The sequence below is a fragment of the Quercus suber genome, unplaced genomic scaffold (assembly GCF_002906115.3).
Source record: "Quercus suber isolate HL8 unplaced genomic scaffold, Cork oak 2.0 scaffold_192, whole genome shotgun sequence".
Lineage (NCBI taxonomy): Eukaryota > Viridiplantae > Streptophyta > Magnoliopsida > Fagales > Fagaceae > Quercus > Quercus suber.
The window spans coordinates 832,649-852,828 of NW_027069650.1; the positions used below are offsets into that span (position 1 = coordinate 832,649).

General features: G+C 31.9%; 1 protein-coding gene, 1 long non-coding RNA gene and 1 pseudogene across 3 annotated transcripts; 1 reads left to right on the forward strand and 2 right to left on the reverse strand.

Annotated features, from left to right (window-relative positions):
- Positions 1-264: 264 nt before the first annotated feature.
- On the reverse strand, positions 265-4,019 carry LOC111988253 (probable beta-1,4-xylosyltransferase IRX9H). The gene is made up of 4 exons (XM_024020046.2): positions 2,787-4,019; positions 1,034-1,283; positions 704-913; positions 265-476 (listed from the first exon to the last, which is right to left on the reverse strand). Exons 1-3 carry the CDS (start codon positions 3,599-3,601, stop codon positions 743-745), a joined length of 1,236 nt encoding a protein of 411 aa, XP_023875814.2. The 5' UTR covers positions 3,602-4,019; the 3' UTR covers positions 265-476; positions 704-742.
- A 9,083-nt stretch (positions 4,020-13,102) lies between these two features.
- LOC112019232 (protein ECERIFERUM 26-like) lies at positions 13,103-14,880 on the forward strand (annotated as a pseudogene).
- A 183-nt stretch (positions 14,881-15,063) lies between these two features.
- Positions 15,064-17,745, reverse strand: LOC136069824 (uncharacterized). Of its 2 annotated transcripts, XR_010631042.1 has the most exons (4): positions 17,583-17,745; positions 17,391-17,490; positions 15,677-15,715; positions 15,064-15,517 (listed from the first exon to the last, which is right to left on the reverse strand). It is a non-coding gene; the product is annotated as an uncharacterized LOC136069824 (long non-coding RNA). The 2 variants fall into 2 exon arrangements; XR_010631041.1 differs by having other exon boundaries at positions 15,064-15,715.
- Positions 17,746-20,180: the final 2,435 nt, after the last annotated feature.

The window sequence follows — 20,180 nt, forward strand, 5'->3', positions numbered from 1 at the left end:
AACCATTAGTGAAAGACAACTGTAGGTACTAGTCAGAACCAAACGGTATTGCATGGTCCTCGGACCCAAACCTATGTGGTAAACTATTAGATACTTACAGAAAAATATAAAGTGGTAGACAGAACCAAGGTATTGATGGTCCTCTGGACCAAGCCATTATACAGGCTACTACCATACATAACATGGTATTAGACTGCCAAGGTATGTTGATAGGTCTTCGGATTAAACCTAGGGTAACTAGACAGAAAACTAGAATGTAACAAGCAGCATAACTCTACAACAAAAACGGATTCGTTTCCGTTTCTGTGAAAGAATATCATAGCAGGAAAATTTCTACAAACAAAAATCATATATCTTCTACTTCTTTGTCATTCCCAGGAGATCATAAGTAATTGCTTCTTAATGCTGATGGTGGCAAACTGCGGTAACGATCCATTCAGGCTCAAAAGTACCACCAGCATTAAATATGGGAAACGCTGTCACGAATGAAAGCAGGAGTTAGATTAAATGAATTTGTTCTTGTCAATGCCATTGCCTGAATAACCAATGAATTTTATTTTCTTTTATCATGTTTTCTTCCCTTAATATTTTAAGTTGTTAGGGTGGGCAACATTTTTCACTTGTTCTCTCTCTTTCATTACTTCAGGGGCAGGTCAAAGTCAAATATTACAAATGTAAAAAGTACAGAACAATTAAATCTCACCTCTCTCAACCCATCAAAATTGCAATAATGAAGTTTGGTTCATTTAATTGGGAGAACAACATCGAGGTTTTTCTGAAGCAGCCAGCCTCTAGGGTAATCAAAATGACGAGCTCCCAAATGAAGATGCCAGTTCATTATCCTTGAACAACCAGGTGGTGAACCTTCCATTTGACTTTCATCTTCCACCACTTGCTCTATAAATGTGGTCTCCTGTGAAAACATGAAGTCAGTCCACAAAGTCCATATATTCCATAATTATTTTTTAGCATGTGGCTACTTTAACATGATAATGCAAATAATATCTAGAAGAAGCAACAGCACGATGAATACCTGGAAACCCTCCTTCACAGTGTCTAACTGTCGAATTGGAACTGAAGTGGGGCGTTTCCATCTCTTTGGATCCCACAAGATTGTACTATTAAAAGCAAATCCTGACATATCAACGTGAAACCTGCGAAGCTTCTTACTTTTCTCATTTGTATGCCATCCAATAACTTGACTCCCATTGCACACGGGACCTTCCAATATGGCCTTGTTTTTGCTTTGTGCAAGCATAGCAACAGGCCAAGTTCCAAACCGGCTACAAAGCAAGTAGACCAATATTACATTTTGCAAGAAAAAGGTTGGTAGAGTACGATGCAATTCTAACAACAAAGTTTCAACATTTCTAAAATTCTATGACAGTGTAGTCACCATGAATAAATATTTATCAACATTTTCTCAAATCACAGAGCATGGTGATCCTCATTTTCATTCAAAAATAATAGCTTATATCAATGACTTTGAATCCCTCGTCTACTCAAAAAGCCACTATTCTTAAATAAAGTTGCTTCTCTCCGGCTGAAAGTATTACTGCAGCTTATTGTTCATTTGGATGAGCTTATTCCCATCAAAAAAGAAAAAGAAAAAAAGAAAGGGTTGATGGAAATAAGCTCACTCAAGGCAGCATTAATGGCTTGTTTAGATTGAGGGGAAGTAGAGGGGAGTAGAGTTGGCCCCCTCAATCCAAATAAGTCATAAAGAAAAAAAGAGAAGATGCATGGAGTAAAGAAATGATTCAATGTACACAACGAACAATAAAATTAGAAACATTGAACCTCATAAATGTTATACCATTACAGGATTGCAGCATCAGATACTCCACAATTCACAACTTTTAGACTGAAAGATTTATGTCTTAATAAATAAAAGGTTATATCCAGTGCAACAGTTCCCACTTTTGTGGGGTTTAGGAGGGGTGATTGGTAGACAACCTTACTCCCTTATTCTTAGGAGAGGTTCCTAGATTTATGTCACAATCAATAATGTGAAAACCCTAAGCCAAACAATTTATTTTCTCTAATGTAGGTGTCCATAGCTCTTCAAGAGCCCAACTATTACCTTAATTGTGTGTAGTTCTCCCATCCACGTAATTACAGGGAAGAATCTCTTGGGGTTGGTCCTAAAATGTTGGCTAGGAATTTTAAAGTCAAGACCTCATAGATCTCATGAGACCTCAAAAACCACTAGATCAACCTCTTAGCATTCCTACGCCAAACATATTATATTTCTCTCTTTTTCTTCCCTTTTCTTGGGGTGGGGGGTTGAATAAGTCAGATTTCAAGCTACAATACAGTTCATGTAGGCAAGTGTGTAAAAACCACTTAATGGCTGTGTTTGCGTGAGTCTGGAACACACATTCTGGACTCCTAATATTGAGTAAATGAAAAGTTTTTTTTTTTTTTTTTTTTTTAGAAAGAAAGAAAGAAAGAAAGAAAGAAAGAAAGATTTAATGTTTATATTGTTAACGGGTTAAGGCCCATAATTACTGTTATTCAAAGCAACCAATTCACATTATTCTCCTACATCTCCCACATAGGCAACTTTAACTTAAATCCTCAACCAAAACCTACCACAAATACTTGCTCAGCTTTCAATTCAGTTTGTAAACAAAGAAACTCCTACCATTTTGCCAAAAATACACACAACAAATATCTAATCCAATTATCAAATTCGAAATTAACGGAGTATCCAAAAACAGACATTTCATTTTTTGAATTAAAAAAAAAAGAAAAAGAAAAAAGAAAATAGAAAAAGAAGTCACCTAATGTTTCTCAAGCTGTGGAACAAGTGGAGGGAATAAATATTATCGTCGTCGGCAAAGTAAACGACACCGTCTAGTCTGTGGCGTTGAATGTGATCCAAAGCAGTGTTCCTCTGATGCACGCCTCGGTCCTTCACATTTGTGCTGTTGTTAACGCAAACCAAGTGTCTGTACATCACACCGGTTTTTCTCAGTATCTCCGCGGTCTCAAACGACGCCGTGTTCAGCTCCACCACAATCCAAAGCAGCGGCGGCGGCACGAGACGGAGCACCTGGCTCAGTCTGATCAAGTAGTACGCCTGCGAAGCTCGGTTGTACGTTGGCGTTACAATTATCAGTTGCTTTCTCGGCACGAAATCGAACCGCTCCGATTCTTTGAAATTCGGTCTAGCGTTGAAGCTTACTTCGGCGAGCTTCAGATCGTCGACGACGCGGTTCGGTTGAGGCGGCGGATTGATCTCGAAGGAGAAGTCGTGGTTTCGATTAATGGAGGCTGCTTCGTCGTCGTCGTGGTGGTCGTGGCCGAAGGGAGATAGACCTAGAAGGAAACCTAAGAGGAAGAAGAAGAAGCAGCGGTAGATGAAAGTCCTCGGCCAGCTATGGTGGTGGTTGTGAGATTTGCGCGGCGGATGTCGGTGGAGGTAAAAGAGCTCGCCGATTAAGCGGCGGACTCGGACTGCGAACGCCGCGAATGCCGGCAACGGCGACGAGTACTTGGAACCGGCGGAGTGCTTCGGTGAGGTCGAGAATGGAGTCCCGCCGTTCTGGTACGGCCGATCGTGATACGGCGATAAAGTCCGGCGGATCGACGCCATTAATAGTCGCTTTCACATAGGAAATTATGAAGGAAAAAAAAATCCAGTACAAAAGATAGGTTCTTTTTTGGTAAATTATGAATAAAGATTAGATTGAAGTTGAATTGAAGGATTAATTAGTAGAGGAATTTGGATAAGAAAGAGTGAAGATTTTTGGGTATAAATTGAGGGAAAATTGGATTTGAATTTGAGAGATTAGTGACAGAGAGAGAGAAAGAGAAAGGCGGCTGAGATCTAGGCTTTGGCTATGTTAAGAGGAGAGAGAGAGAGAGAAGCGCTTGGTTTTGAGTTTTACCGCGGAGACAGAGAGAGAGAGCGAGAGAGACGGCGTTGATGGTTTGGGTTGGGTTGAGGGGACCTGACCAGGGTTCGAGTCGGTGGTGCACAATATACGCTCCAGCTAATCAGGCACACTGGGATTTTTGATTATTTAAACAATTATTTAAACAATTTTATAAGTAACGTGTGTCGTGTGCCAATGGAGTTGTGACACGTATTTTGAGTTTGACGGCAAGGTGGTGGTACTGGTAAACGTTGTCCAAAAAAGGTGATTATAGTGAATTTGCATTATTATGAGTTTGTTTTGTTTGTGGGTGGGTTGAATGATTAGCTAATTACTAACTGTGTCAACGTTTTTTTGATTGTTTTTAGTAAGTGGGGAGTGGGAGTGGGACTGTGGGAGTGGGAGAGAGGTTTGTGGTTTTTCTTTCTTTGTTTCTGGTCATTTCTTACACAAATTCGGTGCGGAGTTATAGTCATGAATGAACTCCGTTACTCGTATTTAGAGAGAAAGGGTGTTGAGCAAGTGAGATTCGGTTGACTTATTATATCTAATTAATAATATGAATTTTAAACATATTATCAACTTAAAAAATATTCCAGATACGCTATTCTGATTTTGTTTGTATCAACTTTAATTTAAAAACATTAATTATATATATATATATATTAATTATATTGCCCAGCTAACAACTTTTTATTTTATTTGGAATTTGGAATTTGGAATTTGGAATTTGGAATTTGGAATGTGATTTTAGACTTGCCGTGGCAGGGATATGCATCTTATTAGTAGCTTTTAGAATGTCAGAGACTGATTATATAGATGCCTTCTCTAATTATCAATTGCATAGCAATGCTACAGTCAAAAGAGGAAAAATAAAATAAAAAATGCATTGCAATGCCCGAATTAATAGCAGAGTTTTTTTTTTTTTTTAATAATAACAATAATATTATGAGAAAATGAAATATCAATATTTTTTTAGATACTATTGAGAGTAAATCCAATTCGTCCTATATTAGAATAGATTATTCTTTATCCTTAAGTCAAAGAGCTGGTATCTTATGCGCTAGGAGCATGAAAACTGCCTCTCACAGACAAGTAGGCCCCACATCCTCAAGTCAAAAGAGACGGTATCTCATGCGCCATGTACATGAGACATGCCTCTCACAAACAAGTGAGCCCCTATCTCATGTGCCTGGCGAATGAGAGATTTAATCCAAGTTAAGATGCCACTTGATTTCTTTTTCTTTTTTTTTTTTGTGTGTGTGTGTCTATTTTTAAAGCACCACTTGATTTCTTTTTTTGTATAGGCCAAATGAACATTGCTATTGAAGTAATGAATAATTTCTCTTCACTTTTCTCTTAAAAAAAAAAAAAAAATCTCTTCACTTTTATTTAGTAAATGACAACTATATAGTGTTTAAATTTGGTATTGAAGTACTAAATAATTACTCTTCACTTTTATTTAGTAAGTAGTATTTATAATGATTTGACACCGGGATGTCCTAAGATCCAACAAGCCCAGCCTGATGTCAGTCCAGGCCTAAAAGCTTTCTTTACATATTAGAATAATAGCCCATCATTTTAAAACGTTTTTTTGTTATTTAATTAAGTCAAATTGTCTTTATTTAGTGTCTCATAGGATGAATCAGACTTTTATGTTTTATTTCTCCTAGGCAAACAAGTAATTTATTGTGTTTCTAAGCTCCTAAGAGTCATATCTGACTTTAGTCAAATTAAGCGAATATATTTATTATTATTTTAATTTTCCTATGCTTGGGGGCTGTTTCAAGTTCTATTTAAGTCTTTGGCTAAATCAACTAAAATTCAAAGTGTATTTTTAAATTAAAAAACCTTGTGTTTTTCAGAAGATGGATTTCTTCTAAATTGTCTCTTATCCCTTGAGTGGCAAGTATCGGTTTCTATATCCCTTGGGTGGTGTTAATCTGTATCCCATAGAGTGGTGAGCCAAAATAGTTTTGTATACTTGGTTAAATTCCTTTGGGTGGTGTTATTTGTATTCCTTTGGGTTTACTTTGGTGGTAAGTTTATCTATCCTTTAAATTATTGAGTGTTTTTCTCATCCCATAAAACCAGAAAATGTAAAATTTATTTATCTAGCCTAATTCCATTTATCATATCGGTTAAGTATTGTCCCTTACGAATTTGATATCATGATTTCATTTGGAATGCTATAAATAAATTTTATTTTGAGGATGTCCAAATGTATCCCCACTACTATCTTGAAAGGAGCAACTTTGGTTATTAGGACCCCAATTCAGATCTTAGGATCTTAAGATTCTAAGATCCTACATCCCTAAAACGTCCTAAATCTTTTTAGGATTTGTATTGAAGTGGGATTTGTGTGGGATCCCGATTTAGATCTTAGGATCTTATAGAATCGTGATCCCACAGCAATACCAAAGATCCTATTCTATGAAGAAAAATTCAATTTTTTTTTCTTGTTTCGGGCCTCCAAATGGAACCCAAAGGCACCAAACTGACAAAAAAAAAAATACTAAACAAATCAGTCTAACCGCCCTAACTCAAATTGAAAAAGAAAAAGAAAAAGGAAAAAAGTCTCACCTAACCCTAACCTAATTGAGAAAATCACATAAAATAGAAGAGACTAGAAAGTAGAGAATTGAGAGTGAGTGCGAGAAGGATAAAGAAGTTCGTGCTACTATTAGTAATGAATTTGAGTTTGGTGATGCCAATGAAAATGAAGTGAATGAACCTCTAAATGAAACATTAAGAGATTTTGATGATTATCAAATTGATGATGCGGGTTGCTAATAATTAATGTGTCAATTTTTTATTTTTTAAAAAAAGTTGCACAGATATCCATGCTAGTAAAAAAGTATAAGATATCTAAGATTAAAAAAAAAATTACTTTTAAAATGTATTAAAAAATGTGCACAATATATCTCTACCTAATTTTACTTTTATCAACTACAAAGAAACCTTCAACCATCTTTTTCTTTATTACTATAACAAGGAGACTTATTTTACTCAATGAATCCTTCACTAGGAAGAAGTATGTTTTCAACCAACTTTGAGTAATGAGATAAATTATAAATATAAGGATTAAGCTATTTCAATGTCCTATTGTCAATAACAGTTGAAAACTTATGTATTTTACTAAATTACCCCATTAATAATCCTAGTTAACATCTCCTCTCTAATAGGGATGACAAATAGGAAGAGAATTGGATCATGGGTAAAAATTCCTACCACGTCAGAACCTTCTTCAGGGTAGGAAAAATTTGCAAAGGAGTTGGGACGAAACTAGTATAGGTCAGAGGTAGAATGATAACACCTTAAAATGTATACTTGTTATATATTTATGTGGGCGTTATCTCCTTATTACTATGCTTAATTTGTATAATTAAGCCATGATTGGCATTAGTCCCTATTATTTATTTTTACATAATTTCTTGAATAAGATGCTATTCATTGTGTGTAATTTTCTACTTTCAGGAAATCATGTGAGAAAGATGAGTTTACAAGAATTTGTGAGAGAATGGAGGCCAAACTAGAATTAAAGTGGAGCTAAAGGACCATGTTTAAATGTTTAAGGAGGTGCAGCTAGAGTGCTTGGATCGTCTGCCATGACTGGAAGCTTCAAATAAGGAAAGAAATCAAAGAGGCAGGATCTGAAAATGAAAAATCTGATTTGAGCACTGATTAGTATTGGGCATATCTCTCTCCTCAAAAATCCAATTGACACAAGAATAGATGAGTTGGATCCGTGACTTAAATATCTACACTTTCCAGTTTTGAGTTTTGCAAAATTCTCAATTTTTAAAGGCCAAAATTAACTCACAAGTTACTGCTGTAAACCTGGACGGAAATTAAAATAGTAAAAGTTTTATTTTCTTAGGACACTTTTATGTTAGGGTTTTGAAGGAAGGCTAGGAGAACGAATTTTGGCAGAGAAAACCTTGTATTTTTCTTTCTCTAATGGCAGCCTAAACTCTTTACTAGGGCTAGGGATTACGTTTCTTCTATATGGTATGAATATTCAATGTGATTCTTTCCAGGATTTTATAAACAACATATTTGGTTGTTCAATTAGATTTCTTTTGATGTATTAGTTCTTCCATGCTTTCAATAAGTTCAATCATGTTTTTCTTATTGTTTAGATGAATTTCTAATAGTTTCAAATAGAAATCAAGTTTTAAAGTGAATGAGTTTTTCTGAAAACTTTTCTAACCGCATTATTAATCTAGGTTATCATGCGATCTTGAATTGTCTCAGTTCAACCGAATAATAAGTATTTAATTGTATAAGAAAAATCAATTATGAAATATATAATTTCTTAGGTCACAAAGAATTTTATATCGATATAGGGAAACATCTCGATGCCCTAGTATTTACATTATTGATTTAAATCAGTTTTTATTATTATTCTTGTTAACAATCACCAAGCAAAAGTATTTTTCTTCTTTACCCAAATTTTTGTTTAATTACATTGTCTTTGAATCTATCTTGCTCCTTGTGGTTTGACCTCGATATTTCGAGAATTATATTGTTATGATCTCCTGCACTTGGGAGTGAGACCAAGCATAAAACAAATCAAATGTATTTTGTCATCCTAATAAGATGGTTTCAACATTAATTTGGTAGAGAGATGAATGATAAATGGGAGGAACAATTGTGAGAATGCTAAAATAGAAAATTATACAATATTCCAAGAATACAATAATATTATACCCCATTCTCTAACAAGAATAGTGGGAGGAAGAGGTACAACATTATTGTAATATTAGAATATTTATTTAATTACTAGTGCCAAAAGAAAAGGAAAGAAAACAAGGAGAATGGTAATAGAATGTGCAAAGAAAAAATTTATAAACAAGATGTATAAAAAAGATTAAATTTTTTATATAAATAAAAACACACACACACACATATATATATATACTAGCCTTTGAGCACGCGCTCATGCGCAAGTCCAGAGGCTCTTCTATTTTTTGGGTAATGATTAATTTAGAACATTTATTATAATTTGAGATTACTACATTTTCCAATCACAAAAAATCCTAGGTGTGTGATGAGTATTATGTGTGGTGAAATAATTTTTCATCACGGCCCTAGGTTTTTTTTTGTGATTGGAAAATGTAGTAATCCCAAATTATAATAAACGTTCTAAATTAATCCTTACCCAAAACATAGAAGAGCCTCTGGGCACGCACGTGAGCACTGCTCAGAGGCTAGTATAAGTATAAAATCATGGAAAACATTACTTCTAAGTAATATCTAAATAATAGGCGAAATTTTAGGAATAAAAATACTTAAAAAACATTTTTTTAAAAAAATTTTAAATGTAAAATAGTGTTGGCACATTATTAAAATACCTAAAACATCGGGATTTTTTTTTTTTCTTGAAGTTGTAAAAAAATAGGAAACCAACATTGAAGGACTCACCACCCTCAAAAAAAAAAAAAGTTGATGCAAATTTATTAACTGAGAACACGTAACACTTGATGCAAATTCAAAAGGCATGGTTTGTTTGGAGTCTTTTTATCTTTTGGTAAGTTATTTTAGATCAAATTAAATTTTACCAATTTTTAAAATTTAAAATGAAGTAACATTTTTTTTTTTTTGGATACAAAATGAAGTAACATTTTAAACTATCAAATATAAGATATATTTAAGGGTGTAAGTTTTTACCCCTAAAAGTTACTCTATTATTTATTTAGAAGCAATTTTCAGCACAATTTTAAGATTTATCTTTAAAGATAAGTTCTCCAATATCATTTTTGCTTTAGTATCTAAATAATAGGCAAAATTTTAAGAATAAAAATACTTAAAATAATTTTTTTTTTAAAATTAAACGTAAAACAGTGATGGCATATTATTAAAATACCTAAAACAAAGGAATTTTTTTTTTTTTTTTGCTTGAATTTGCCAAAAAAAAAAAAACCTTGATGCAAATTTATTAATTGAGGACACGTAACACTTGATGCAAATTCAAAAGGCATGGTTTGTTTGGAGTCTTTTTGCCTTTTGGTAAGTTATTTTGGATCAGATTAAATTTTACCAATTTTTAAAATTTAAAATGAAGTAACATTTTAAACTATCAAATATAAGATATATTTAAGGGTGTAAGTTTTTACCCCTAAAAGTTAGTCTATTATTTATTTAGAAGCAATTTTCAACACAATTTTAAAATGTATCTTTAAAGATAAGTTCTCCAATATCATTCTTACTATAGTATCTAAATAATAGGCAAAATTTTAGGAATAAAAATACTTAAAACAATTTTTTTTAAAAAAATTTAAACGTAAAACAGTGATGGCATATTATTAAAATACCTAAAACATAGGGATTTTTTTTTCTTGAATTTGAAAAAGAATAGGAAACCAACGTTAAAGGACCCACCACCCTCAAAAAAAAAAAAAATNAGCTTGGGTAAAAATCTATAAAATGTGAGTTTTTTTTTTTCTTGAAATATAAAATTATAAAATTATGGAAAAAATTACTTCTAAATAATATCTAAATAGTAGGCAATATTTTAGGAATAAAAATACTTAAAACATTTTTTTTTTTTTAAATTAAATGTAAAACTGTGTTGGGATATTATTAAAATACCTAAAACATTGTGATTTTTTTTTTGCTTGAAGTTGTAAAAAAATATGAAACCAACTTTGAAGGACTCATCACCCTTAAAAAAAAAAAAAAAGTTGAAGGACTCAATTGCATATTATTAAAATACCTAAAACATTGGGATTCTTTTTTTTTTTTTTTGCTTGAAGTTGTAAAAAAAATATGAAACAAATGTTGAAGGACTCACCACCCTCAAAAAAAAAAAAAAAAAACCGTTGAAGGACTCAATTTATTAACTAAGAACACATAACGCTTAGTGCAAATTCAAAAGGTATGGTTTGCTTGGAGTCTTTTTGTCTTTTGGTAAGTTATTTTGGATTAGATTAAATTTTAAAATTTAAATGACGTAACATTTTAAATTATTAAATATAAGATATATTTAAGGGTGTAGGTTTTTACCCCTAAAAGTTAGTCTATTATTTAGAAGCAATTTTCATCACAATTTTAAAATTTTATCTTTAAAGATAACTTCTCCAGTATCATTCTTGTTTTAGCAAGTTTGTGTATATGGCAGTTGCTTATAGAATCATCAAATGTGCAATGAAAGGCACATAAAAAGACAATATTAAATTTCATAAGGTAGGATATTTACAAAAAATGTTTTTTAACAACTATTTGATAGATTGGCTACCGCTTTGCTCACTCGAATTCATCTAATGTGTCTGTTATGCAATCTAACCAAATTGTTGATATGTCACCCTAAAAAAATACAAAAAAATAGAGAGTAAGGCTTAAATGTAAGGAAAACAACAAACAAAAATAATAAGAGGAAGATAGGGAACTACTTAGAACACATACACTAAAATAATAAGTCAAACCTGATAACCAAAAAAAAAGAAAAAAAAGAAAGACAAATCAATATATATATCATTCCTATTCTTTAAAAAATAGTCATAAATTAAAGAAAATACTTAAACACCCATCAAACTGACCAAATAAAAGAAAAGAAAAGATAAAAAAAGAAAAGATATGATATGATAAGATAATGATATGGAAATGATAATGATAACCACATATTTAATATTTAAGAGATCTATGCAGCATCAATCTCATATCTGAAATTCAAATTCACAACATCTACACACACCAAAAAAAAAAAAACACACACACACACTCACACACAATGAATCAATTGATGCTAATTCAATGACTAACAAACCGGAAAACCAACATAAAAAATTACAAAGACCTATTAGTATTTTAATATTTTTCATCACCCTTATAAAAAATGGATTTCAAGTAATATTTTTCATCACCATTATAATGACCACGTTAATGTCAGTATGATAATTCTTCTTTTGCAAAACCAACATAAAAAATTACAAATACCCTTCAGTATGTTAATATTTTTTATCACCATTATAAAATATGGATTTCAAGTAATATTTTTCATCACCATTACAATGATCACGTTAATGTCAGTACAATAATTCTTCTTTAGCAAAGCCAACATAAAAAATTACAAATACCCATCGGTATTTTAATATTTTTGATCACCATTATAAAAAATGGATTCAAGTAAAAATGGATTCAATAATTCTTCTTTAGCAAAACCAACATAAAAAACGTTAATGTCAGTAGATAATGTAAAACAATAGAGCAGAAAATAATGTAGAGAAGAATGAAGCCAAATAGTACTGACCTAAAATTCTACACATCAATGAAGAGTCGTAAAAAATGAAACATTTTTTAATAGCATCTTGTGAAGGCCTGTAAAACAATAAACCAGAAAATATTCAATAAGTCTCAAAATAGCAATAAGCAAAACATGGCCAAATAGAGTGAGAAATGTAGAAATAAAAAGGTGAGAGTCTCTCTCTCTCTCTCTCGGGTTGGGGGGGGGGGGGCTGAGATTTGATCAGAAAAAGAGCTTATCTCAAATCTATCTGTAGCTGTTGTTGTTGTTGTTTGTAGTGAAATCTGAAGCCTAGATGTGGGTGTAAGGAGTTTCTTAACAATGATGATAATGGTGAAAAGAAGATTAACACAGAATGAGAGAATTGAAGAACTGAAGAAGAAGCAATTTGAGTTTGAAAACTAACGTGAGTGTACTGGGAGTGTGATCCTATTTTGTAGATAGTGTTTTACATATAAGTTAAAGAAACATTTTTACCAAGTTTTGCCCCTACTTAAACATAAGCCGTAGGGGTATTTTGGAAAAAAAAAATCTGGTCCAAACAGGTACAGCCTCTTAAATAGTAGTATAGATAAATAGTAGTATAGATATATGTCTCTCTATTTTTCACTCAATTATCGTCTTGGAAATTAATTTCTAGTCCTATAATATTAAGTATAATTAAAGTCGGTTCAATATTCAGTTTGTCATTTGAGCCTTCTTTGGGTAATTTGAGTTATTGTTTGAGCCTTTTTTTTAACTCCAAATTTCCAATCGGTAATTCAAATGAATAACCCTCAGAGGCTTATGAAACGTAGACAAAATACCAAAAGCTTCATGGTTCATGAGAATCTCATTTTCCCCAAAAAATACAATGGTGGTTTTGTTTCTGGTAACCACACAAATAGACCCTTCAGCCTCACATCTCTTACCATATAAAAGTTCACAAAAAAAACCAAACTCGTACAACACTATTGTTCTCTAATACTTCTTAACAATGGCAGAGATCACATATATTTGCAAAAGAACTGTGGTAAGTACCAAACCAACCCAACCAAGAAAGTACCACTCTTTTTCAATCCTTGACCACCTAATGGAGAAGAATCACATTAGGATTGTGTAATACTGTAAGTCTTGGGGAGAAAAAGAGGCTAGAGAGATCACAGTAAGTCTTAGAGAGTCTATCTCAAAAATGCTTACACATTTTTCAAAAGTGACTGGAAGGTTAATAAGGAATGAGAAAGGGAATTGGATGATCAAGTGTAATGATGCTGGAGTGAGAATGGTGGAAGCAAGGGCCAAGGGGAGTGTGAAGGATTGGCTAAAAAGTGTAGATAGAGAGAAGGAGCTTAAGCTTGTGTATTGGGAAGACATGATTCACAAGCCATATTTTTGGTCAACATTTTATGTCCAGGTACCTATTACTTCATATTTTTGTCAAATATTTAAGAAATAATGAATTTTATCACTTAATTATTATTCTAACACTCCTTTCGATAATTTCAGGTAGTATTTCAATTTATTCTCACTTTATAATCAAATAGAGGACTACAATGAAAAAAAAATATATATATATGTACTGAAGAGAAGGATTTAGTCTTAATTTTTTTTAGTTCAAATGGTTTAAATAAGGTATGCAAAAGTACAATTTTTTTCTTTTGTCTATTATAAAACCCATGAATGGATTTCAATTTTTTTCTTTTAATTAGGGGCATAGTATTATTTCAAATTTATAACACAATTATTTTTGTTGGAACAAGATTTTCAGTTCAGATCTTTTATGTGATATTAAATTTCATATTTATAATTAACATTGCTTTTTGTTTCCAAATAACAGAGTTTGAAGAAGGTGGAGTAGCAATAGGCCTGAGTTGCTTTCATCTCCTTGCAGACCCCATTTGTGCCACCATGTTCCTCAAGGCTTGGGCTGACAAAACCTTGGGTCAAAAATGGTTTCTCCTCTTTTCTTCCACCCATTGCCTCCAAGAAGACCCATTAACAAAACTTCCAACCACAAGCCCTACACTGATTTAATTAACCACTACAAGTTTTCTATTGAGAATTCTACTCCATTTTTAGATGCAAATCACACTTACACAACCATAACTCTCTCATTTTCTGACCACATGGTGCAAGCTTGCATGGACATGGTTCAACCCACTTATGCACCCAACAAGCCTAACCGGCCATCATCACCTTTTGAGGCCCTAGCTGGGCTTTTATGGATCTGTATTAGCAAGGTGAAAGGTTTGAGAAATGGACTAGTGAACATGTCCTTGTGTTTGGATCAGAGAAAAGTTTTGGGTTTAGATAAAGGGTTTTTTTGGCAATTGCATGGTTTATAACAAAGTTCATTCCAATGGTTTAGAAGAACATAATTTATCACAAGCTACTAAGGTTATAGGAGAGGCCTTGGAGAAAATGGATAATGAAGGAATAATGGATTTGATTGAGTGGCTTGAACATAATGATAGTCAATCACATCCATTAATGAATAACTGTGATCTCATTTGTGCTAGCTTAGGGACTGCGGAACCATGTTCTGTGGATTTTGTTGGGAGGTTTGAACCAATTCGAGTTTCTTATTATGTGGAGCCAACGATTGGAATAGGGCAAGTTTTGATTTTTCGAGCTCCATCATATGATGGTCCATTGGGTAGGGTGGTTATGGTTAGGCTTCAAAAGGATGAGATTGTTAAGCTGTGTGAAGATGAACTTATTTTGCATCTCTCTCCTAGAATTTTGATGGGTGTTGCTAGAAACCAAGCTTGAGAGTTGATACAAGAGATTTCAACTCACCCCATAATAAATGAAATTGGTGCTAATTTCTCTATAGTTTCATTTATTTTCAATTTGATAGTTGTGAGGTGGAGGATTTGAACCATTGAGGGTGTGGAAGTCTTTTCCTATTTTTGTTTTTTTTAAAAAAAAAAAAAAAGGTTTCAAAGAGTGCGAAGTGATGATGTGTATTGTGTACCTGATAATTCTTTTATCTGCCTATCATAAAGAGTTCGTCAAGTAAAAAAGGAGAGCAAACAGAGGAAGACAATGAGTATAACACTGGATGAAGTCCAAAGCAAATAAAAAAAAGACCATGATAAATCATGATAAAATAATAAGACTTGCAAACCATAACAATTTAAGGTAAGGTGAAAAATACGGTGAGCATTACCGTGATCTTTCTTCCCTCTGCACCAAACATATATATGACGATCACTATGAAGGTTAGGTTATGCATCAACAATTCAGCAGCCAAACTCAAACAACAACAAAAAGGAGGAAAACAGAAGTGCACAAAACTAAGTTAGAAAAGCATAATAAGGGAAATAAAATATAAAAAAACCACCGACTCAACACACAACCTACAATTTTCCAACTTTAAATTGCAGCCCCTCCTAAACCAAAAGGCCTGTAAAACAATAGATCAGAAAATATCTAGTAAGTTTCGAAATAACAATAAGCAAAATATGACCAAATAGAGAGAGAAATTGAAGTGAGAAATGTAGAAATAAAGAAGTGAGATCAAAGAGAGAGGGAGGGCTGAAATTTGATCTAAGAAAGAGGTTACCTCAAATCTATCTATTGTTGTTGTTGTTTGCAGTGAAATCTGAAGCAAAGAGATGCGTGAAAGGAGTTTGAAAACACAGAATTGAGAGAATTTGAGAACTGAAGAAGAAGAAATTTGAGTTTGAAAACCAACATGAGTGTATTGGGAGTAAGAGTGTGTTCCTATTTTGTAGATAGTGTTTTACGTGAAAGTTAAAAAAGCATTTTTACTAAGTTTTGCCCCTACTTAAACATAGGCTGTAGGGGTATTTTGGAACAAAAAAAAAAAAATTGGTCCAAACAAGTACACCCTCTTAAATAGTAGTATAGATATAGATATAGAAGAATAATAGTATAGATAAATTAGATTCTAAAAAAAGTATTATTAAAAAACTAGCCTCTGAGCATTTGCTCACGCACGTGCTCAAAGGTTTTTCTATTTTTTGGAGAAAAAGTTAATAATTTACATCTATTATAATTTGGGATTATTACATTTTTCATTCACAAAAAAACCTATGAGTGTGATGAAAAATTATTTCACCTGTAAACACATAATACTCATTACACCCCTAGATTTTTTTGTGATTGAAAAATGTAATAATCCTAAATTATAATAGATGCAAATTATTAACTTTTTCCCTAAAAAATAGAAAAGCCTTTGAGCACGCGTTGTTTTTGTTTTTGTGTTGTTGTGTATTAAATGAACAGAATCCAAGATCCACGTTTGTTTGTTTTTTGGTTTTTTTTTTAAATTTTTTTTTTAAAATGTAGTGTTTTAATCCTAAAATTTAGCCATGTATTACAAATCCGTAACAAAATGTTAAAAAGTGCTTAAATTTAAAATTTAACAACTATACCTTTTTATTTTATTTTTTACGGACATTTCAAGTGGTGGTTTTTTTTTTTTTTTTTTTTTTTAATTTTATTTATGATAGTTATCATTTTTTGTTTAATCCTAAAATGTAGTTTTTTAATCCTAAAATTTAGCCACTTACTACACATTCATAAAAGAAGTAAATAAAAGCTTAAATTTAAATTTTTGCAACTATTTTTTTTTAATATACGATCAAAGGCTCATAGTTTTTTTTTTTTTTTGTTAAAAGAAAGGCTCAACAGTTATCATTTTTTTTAATCCATAAATTTTAGTTTTTTAATCTTAAAAGTTAGCCACTTACTACACATCTATAACAATAGTTAAAAAGAGCTTACATTTAAAATTTATCAACTACCTTTAAAACCAAGAATAGGTATGTAACATTTTTGATACTGTAGTAAATTAATAATTATAAAAAAAAAAAATGTAAATTGAATTTCACATATAATTGTACAAATGATAAATATGGTTTCTGTTACAAAAGGAATTTTTTTTACAACAATTTCTTAAATAACAACCACTTCATTCATGTGAGGTTGAATCATACAATAATTTTATAAATTCTTTCATCCGAACTTATCTTTTTTTGTTGATGTTAAAAAAAATGCAAGGATTTGGCTACTAATTCAGTTCAGAGGACTGAAAAATCTTGCTCAACAAAAGGACGGCAATAGAGCTATCAAAAAAGAACCGAATTTAAAACAAACACAAACCCCAAACAATTTTGCAACCATCTAATAAGCTTTCTATAAAAAAAACAAAACAAATTTGCAACTATTAGATAAAATAAAAAATGCAGAAAATTTCAGCAGACGCAATGCCCAACAAAATCATCAACAATTTAAAAAAGAAAAGGCCATACCTCAACATGCCTTGCGTTCGAGGGCTCAAGCGGCAACTGAAAAATCCAAGATCTCTTCCTTTGGCACTACTGCTTTCTCAGCATTAGGATCCGGGGAAACCTATAGAATATCAAGAATGTGATTATGTGAATATACAAATGCATTCAACTATCTCCCAGGACCAAAATTATCACAAAAAATTAGACACATACCATGTCGAGAAAAAACAAACACAGCAATCTTGAAAGCAATTTTTAGCAATCCACTAAGCAACCAAATCAGCCTGCAAACAAAACTAAGCCAAAGTCAATGTAAATATGTAGTTTCGATTACTCTGCAAGTAGCAATTTTGCTACCTTTTAGGCTATCACGTACTGAGAGATAAAGAGGTGTCTGTGTTTGTATAGGACTCTATTGCTAAAAATACCAGTCTAATAAAATAACAAATTTTTTAAGAAATTACCCTAAAATTTAGTATTTGAAATAGAGTAAACAGTTGGTTTAGTGTTTGCTACCTTTTAGGAAAAAAATGTATCAAACATGCATGAGATATATATATATATATATATTTTTTTTTTCGGCCAATTAAAAAAATAAAGAAAGAAAAAAGTTTAAACGTGAAGTTTGTTTCTGAATAAGTGGGTTAGTGGAAGAGTAATCCTATTTTGTAGGCAATATTTTAGTGGGTGTTAAAGATGTATTTTTATTTTGTTATCCTTTAGTTATGTCTCTACTTAAACTTAGGGAAATAGGGGTATTTTTGGACAAAAAAAATTCGGTCCAAACAAGGGCAGCCCCTTAAATAGTAGTATAGATAAATATATACTAGCTTCTGAGCACGCGCGTGCTCAGAGGCTCTTCTATTTTTTGGTTAATGGTTAATTTAGAGCATTTATTATAATCTAGGATTACTACATTTTTCAATCATAAAAAAAGCTTAGAGGTGTGATGAAAAATTATTTCATCACGCATAATACTCATCACACCCCTAGATTTTTTTTGTGATTAGAAAATGTAGTAATCTTAAGTTATAATAAATACTCTAAATTAATCCCTACTCAAAAAAATAGAAGAGCCTTTGAGCACGAGCGTGCTCAGAGGCTAGTATATGGTTAAGAGTTTTGTATTTTAGTGGCATGACTTCCCCTTACATTATGAGAAGATTTAAGGTTCAAACTTCAAATCCTTCAACCAAAAAGTTGTTATTATTGAATTAAAAAAATAAAGAAAATAAAAGTAACGCATAATAATTGCAACAATTACATGTTTAAGACACATTCTCAAAAAAAAAAAAAAAAAAAAAAAAAAAAAAAAAAAACTGAATAATATCAAAGAAAGAGCAGAATGAGTATTTCTGTGTTTGACTTGGTTTGATGTCGAAGGCATGAAACATCAATAATGCTCTTGTGACTTCCAAGTCACTACCACCCCTTTTGGTAAAGTCATTTACGCAACACTTCTTTCTAATTGTGATCAATCCTCAAGGTTTGACCCTCTCCAATTAGTTTTGTCCTAAAAAATAAGCAATAAAATCTTGACACGTTAGCATTTCATTCATATGAATAACAGTTGTGTGTTTCTGATTGATAAAATAAATCGTTTATGTGAAAATTTTAAAACTATAATATAAATATATATCTAATGTAATTGATAGTAATATGTTTTGCGCTTGAATTTTTTTTTTTTTTTTTTATTTTTTTATGTGATCCAATCCTTTTGAGTTTCTTACAGTAGGATAGAAAAGAAAGGAAGATAAAACTGAGCCAGCTGCAAAAAATAAGGGCATGGAGCTGTCTTCTTTCAATTAGGTGCTGAGAATCATACATGAACCCCAAAAGATAGACCCAGTAAAGCCTGCCCACAGATTGATCACATGCAAAGAGTCCTTGGGGTTGGATCAGTTACAAATTGACCCATGTGTTATCAATTTTGTATTATTAACCCCTGAGATTTAAGAATTATCCGAATTGACTCCTCCATTTTAATTTATGTTGATTATAACTAATAAAAAATGGTCATGTGATGTGCACGTGACCACTTTACTTGAAGAAAGGAAATCATTTTCAAAATAATACATGAATAGCACATGGTCATTTTCTGTCAATTACTATATAGTTAACGGAATTGAAATGGATGAATTAACTTAGACAATCTTAAACTTCTGGGTCAATAATATAAAGTTGATAGCATAGGGATTATTTTGCAATTGACCCTGCACTTGGAAGAAGTAGAAAAAAGAATAAATATGGTGATAATTTGATTATCCCTGGGATCTTTTTGCATTTTGCCCATAAATTTTTCTAACCCGTCTCTAAATGACTAAATGTTGGGCAATTTGTTGGAGATAGATATTCGGTAAACTGTGTATTTTAGCAACAATATAGAAATAGTTTGATGATTTCAAGATATAAAACAGAAAAGATAAATTACAACTCATCCTCTCATTGTTTGATCCGATTACAATTTAGTTTATTAACTTTAAATTATTACATTTAATTTCTAATGTATAAAATAAATTAAAGTCATTATCGTTTTGAGCCAAAATAAGGGCTTTTTTTCACATGTAGACCGTGTGCAAGTGCAACTTTATGAGAATATGAGAGTTGCTGGACAAAGACACAAAAGTACTCCTTATTAGAAGGTCAAATATAGTTATAATTATTTAACTAATTGTGAAAGGATCCATCCATAAAAAGGAGGTAAATTGTAATTTATCCTATTAAAAAATTGAGGGGTATTTCGTCCATAAAATGTAAAATGTTAATTTAGAAAAAATCTTAACAATTTCTAGATCAAATATATAACAATTA

Bases quoted from the DNA above. Each gene is read 5' to 3' on its own strand.
- LOC111988253 (XM_024020046.2), bottom strand. From the start codon at position 3,601: ATGGCGTCGATCCGCCGGACTTTATCGCCGTATCACGATCGGCCGTAC. The intron at 1,284-2,786 runs GTGACTTCTTTT...CTTGCTTTGTAG, and splicing joins CACAGCTTGAGAAACATTAG to CCGGTTTGGAACTTGGCCTG. The intron at 914-1,033 runs GTATTCATCGTG...ATGTTTTCACAG, and splicing joins CTGTGAAGGAGGGTTTCCAG to GAGACCACATTTATAGAGCA.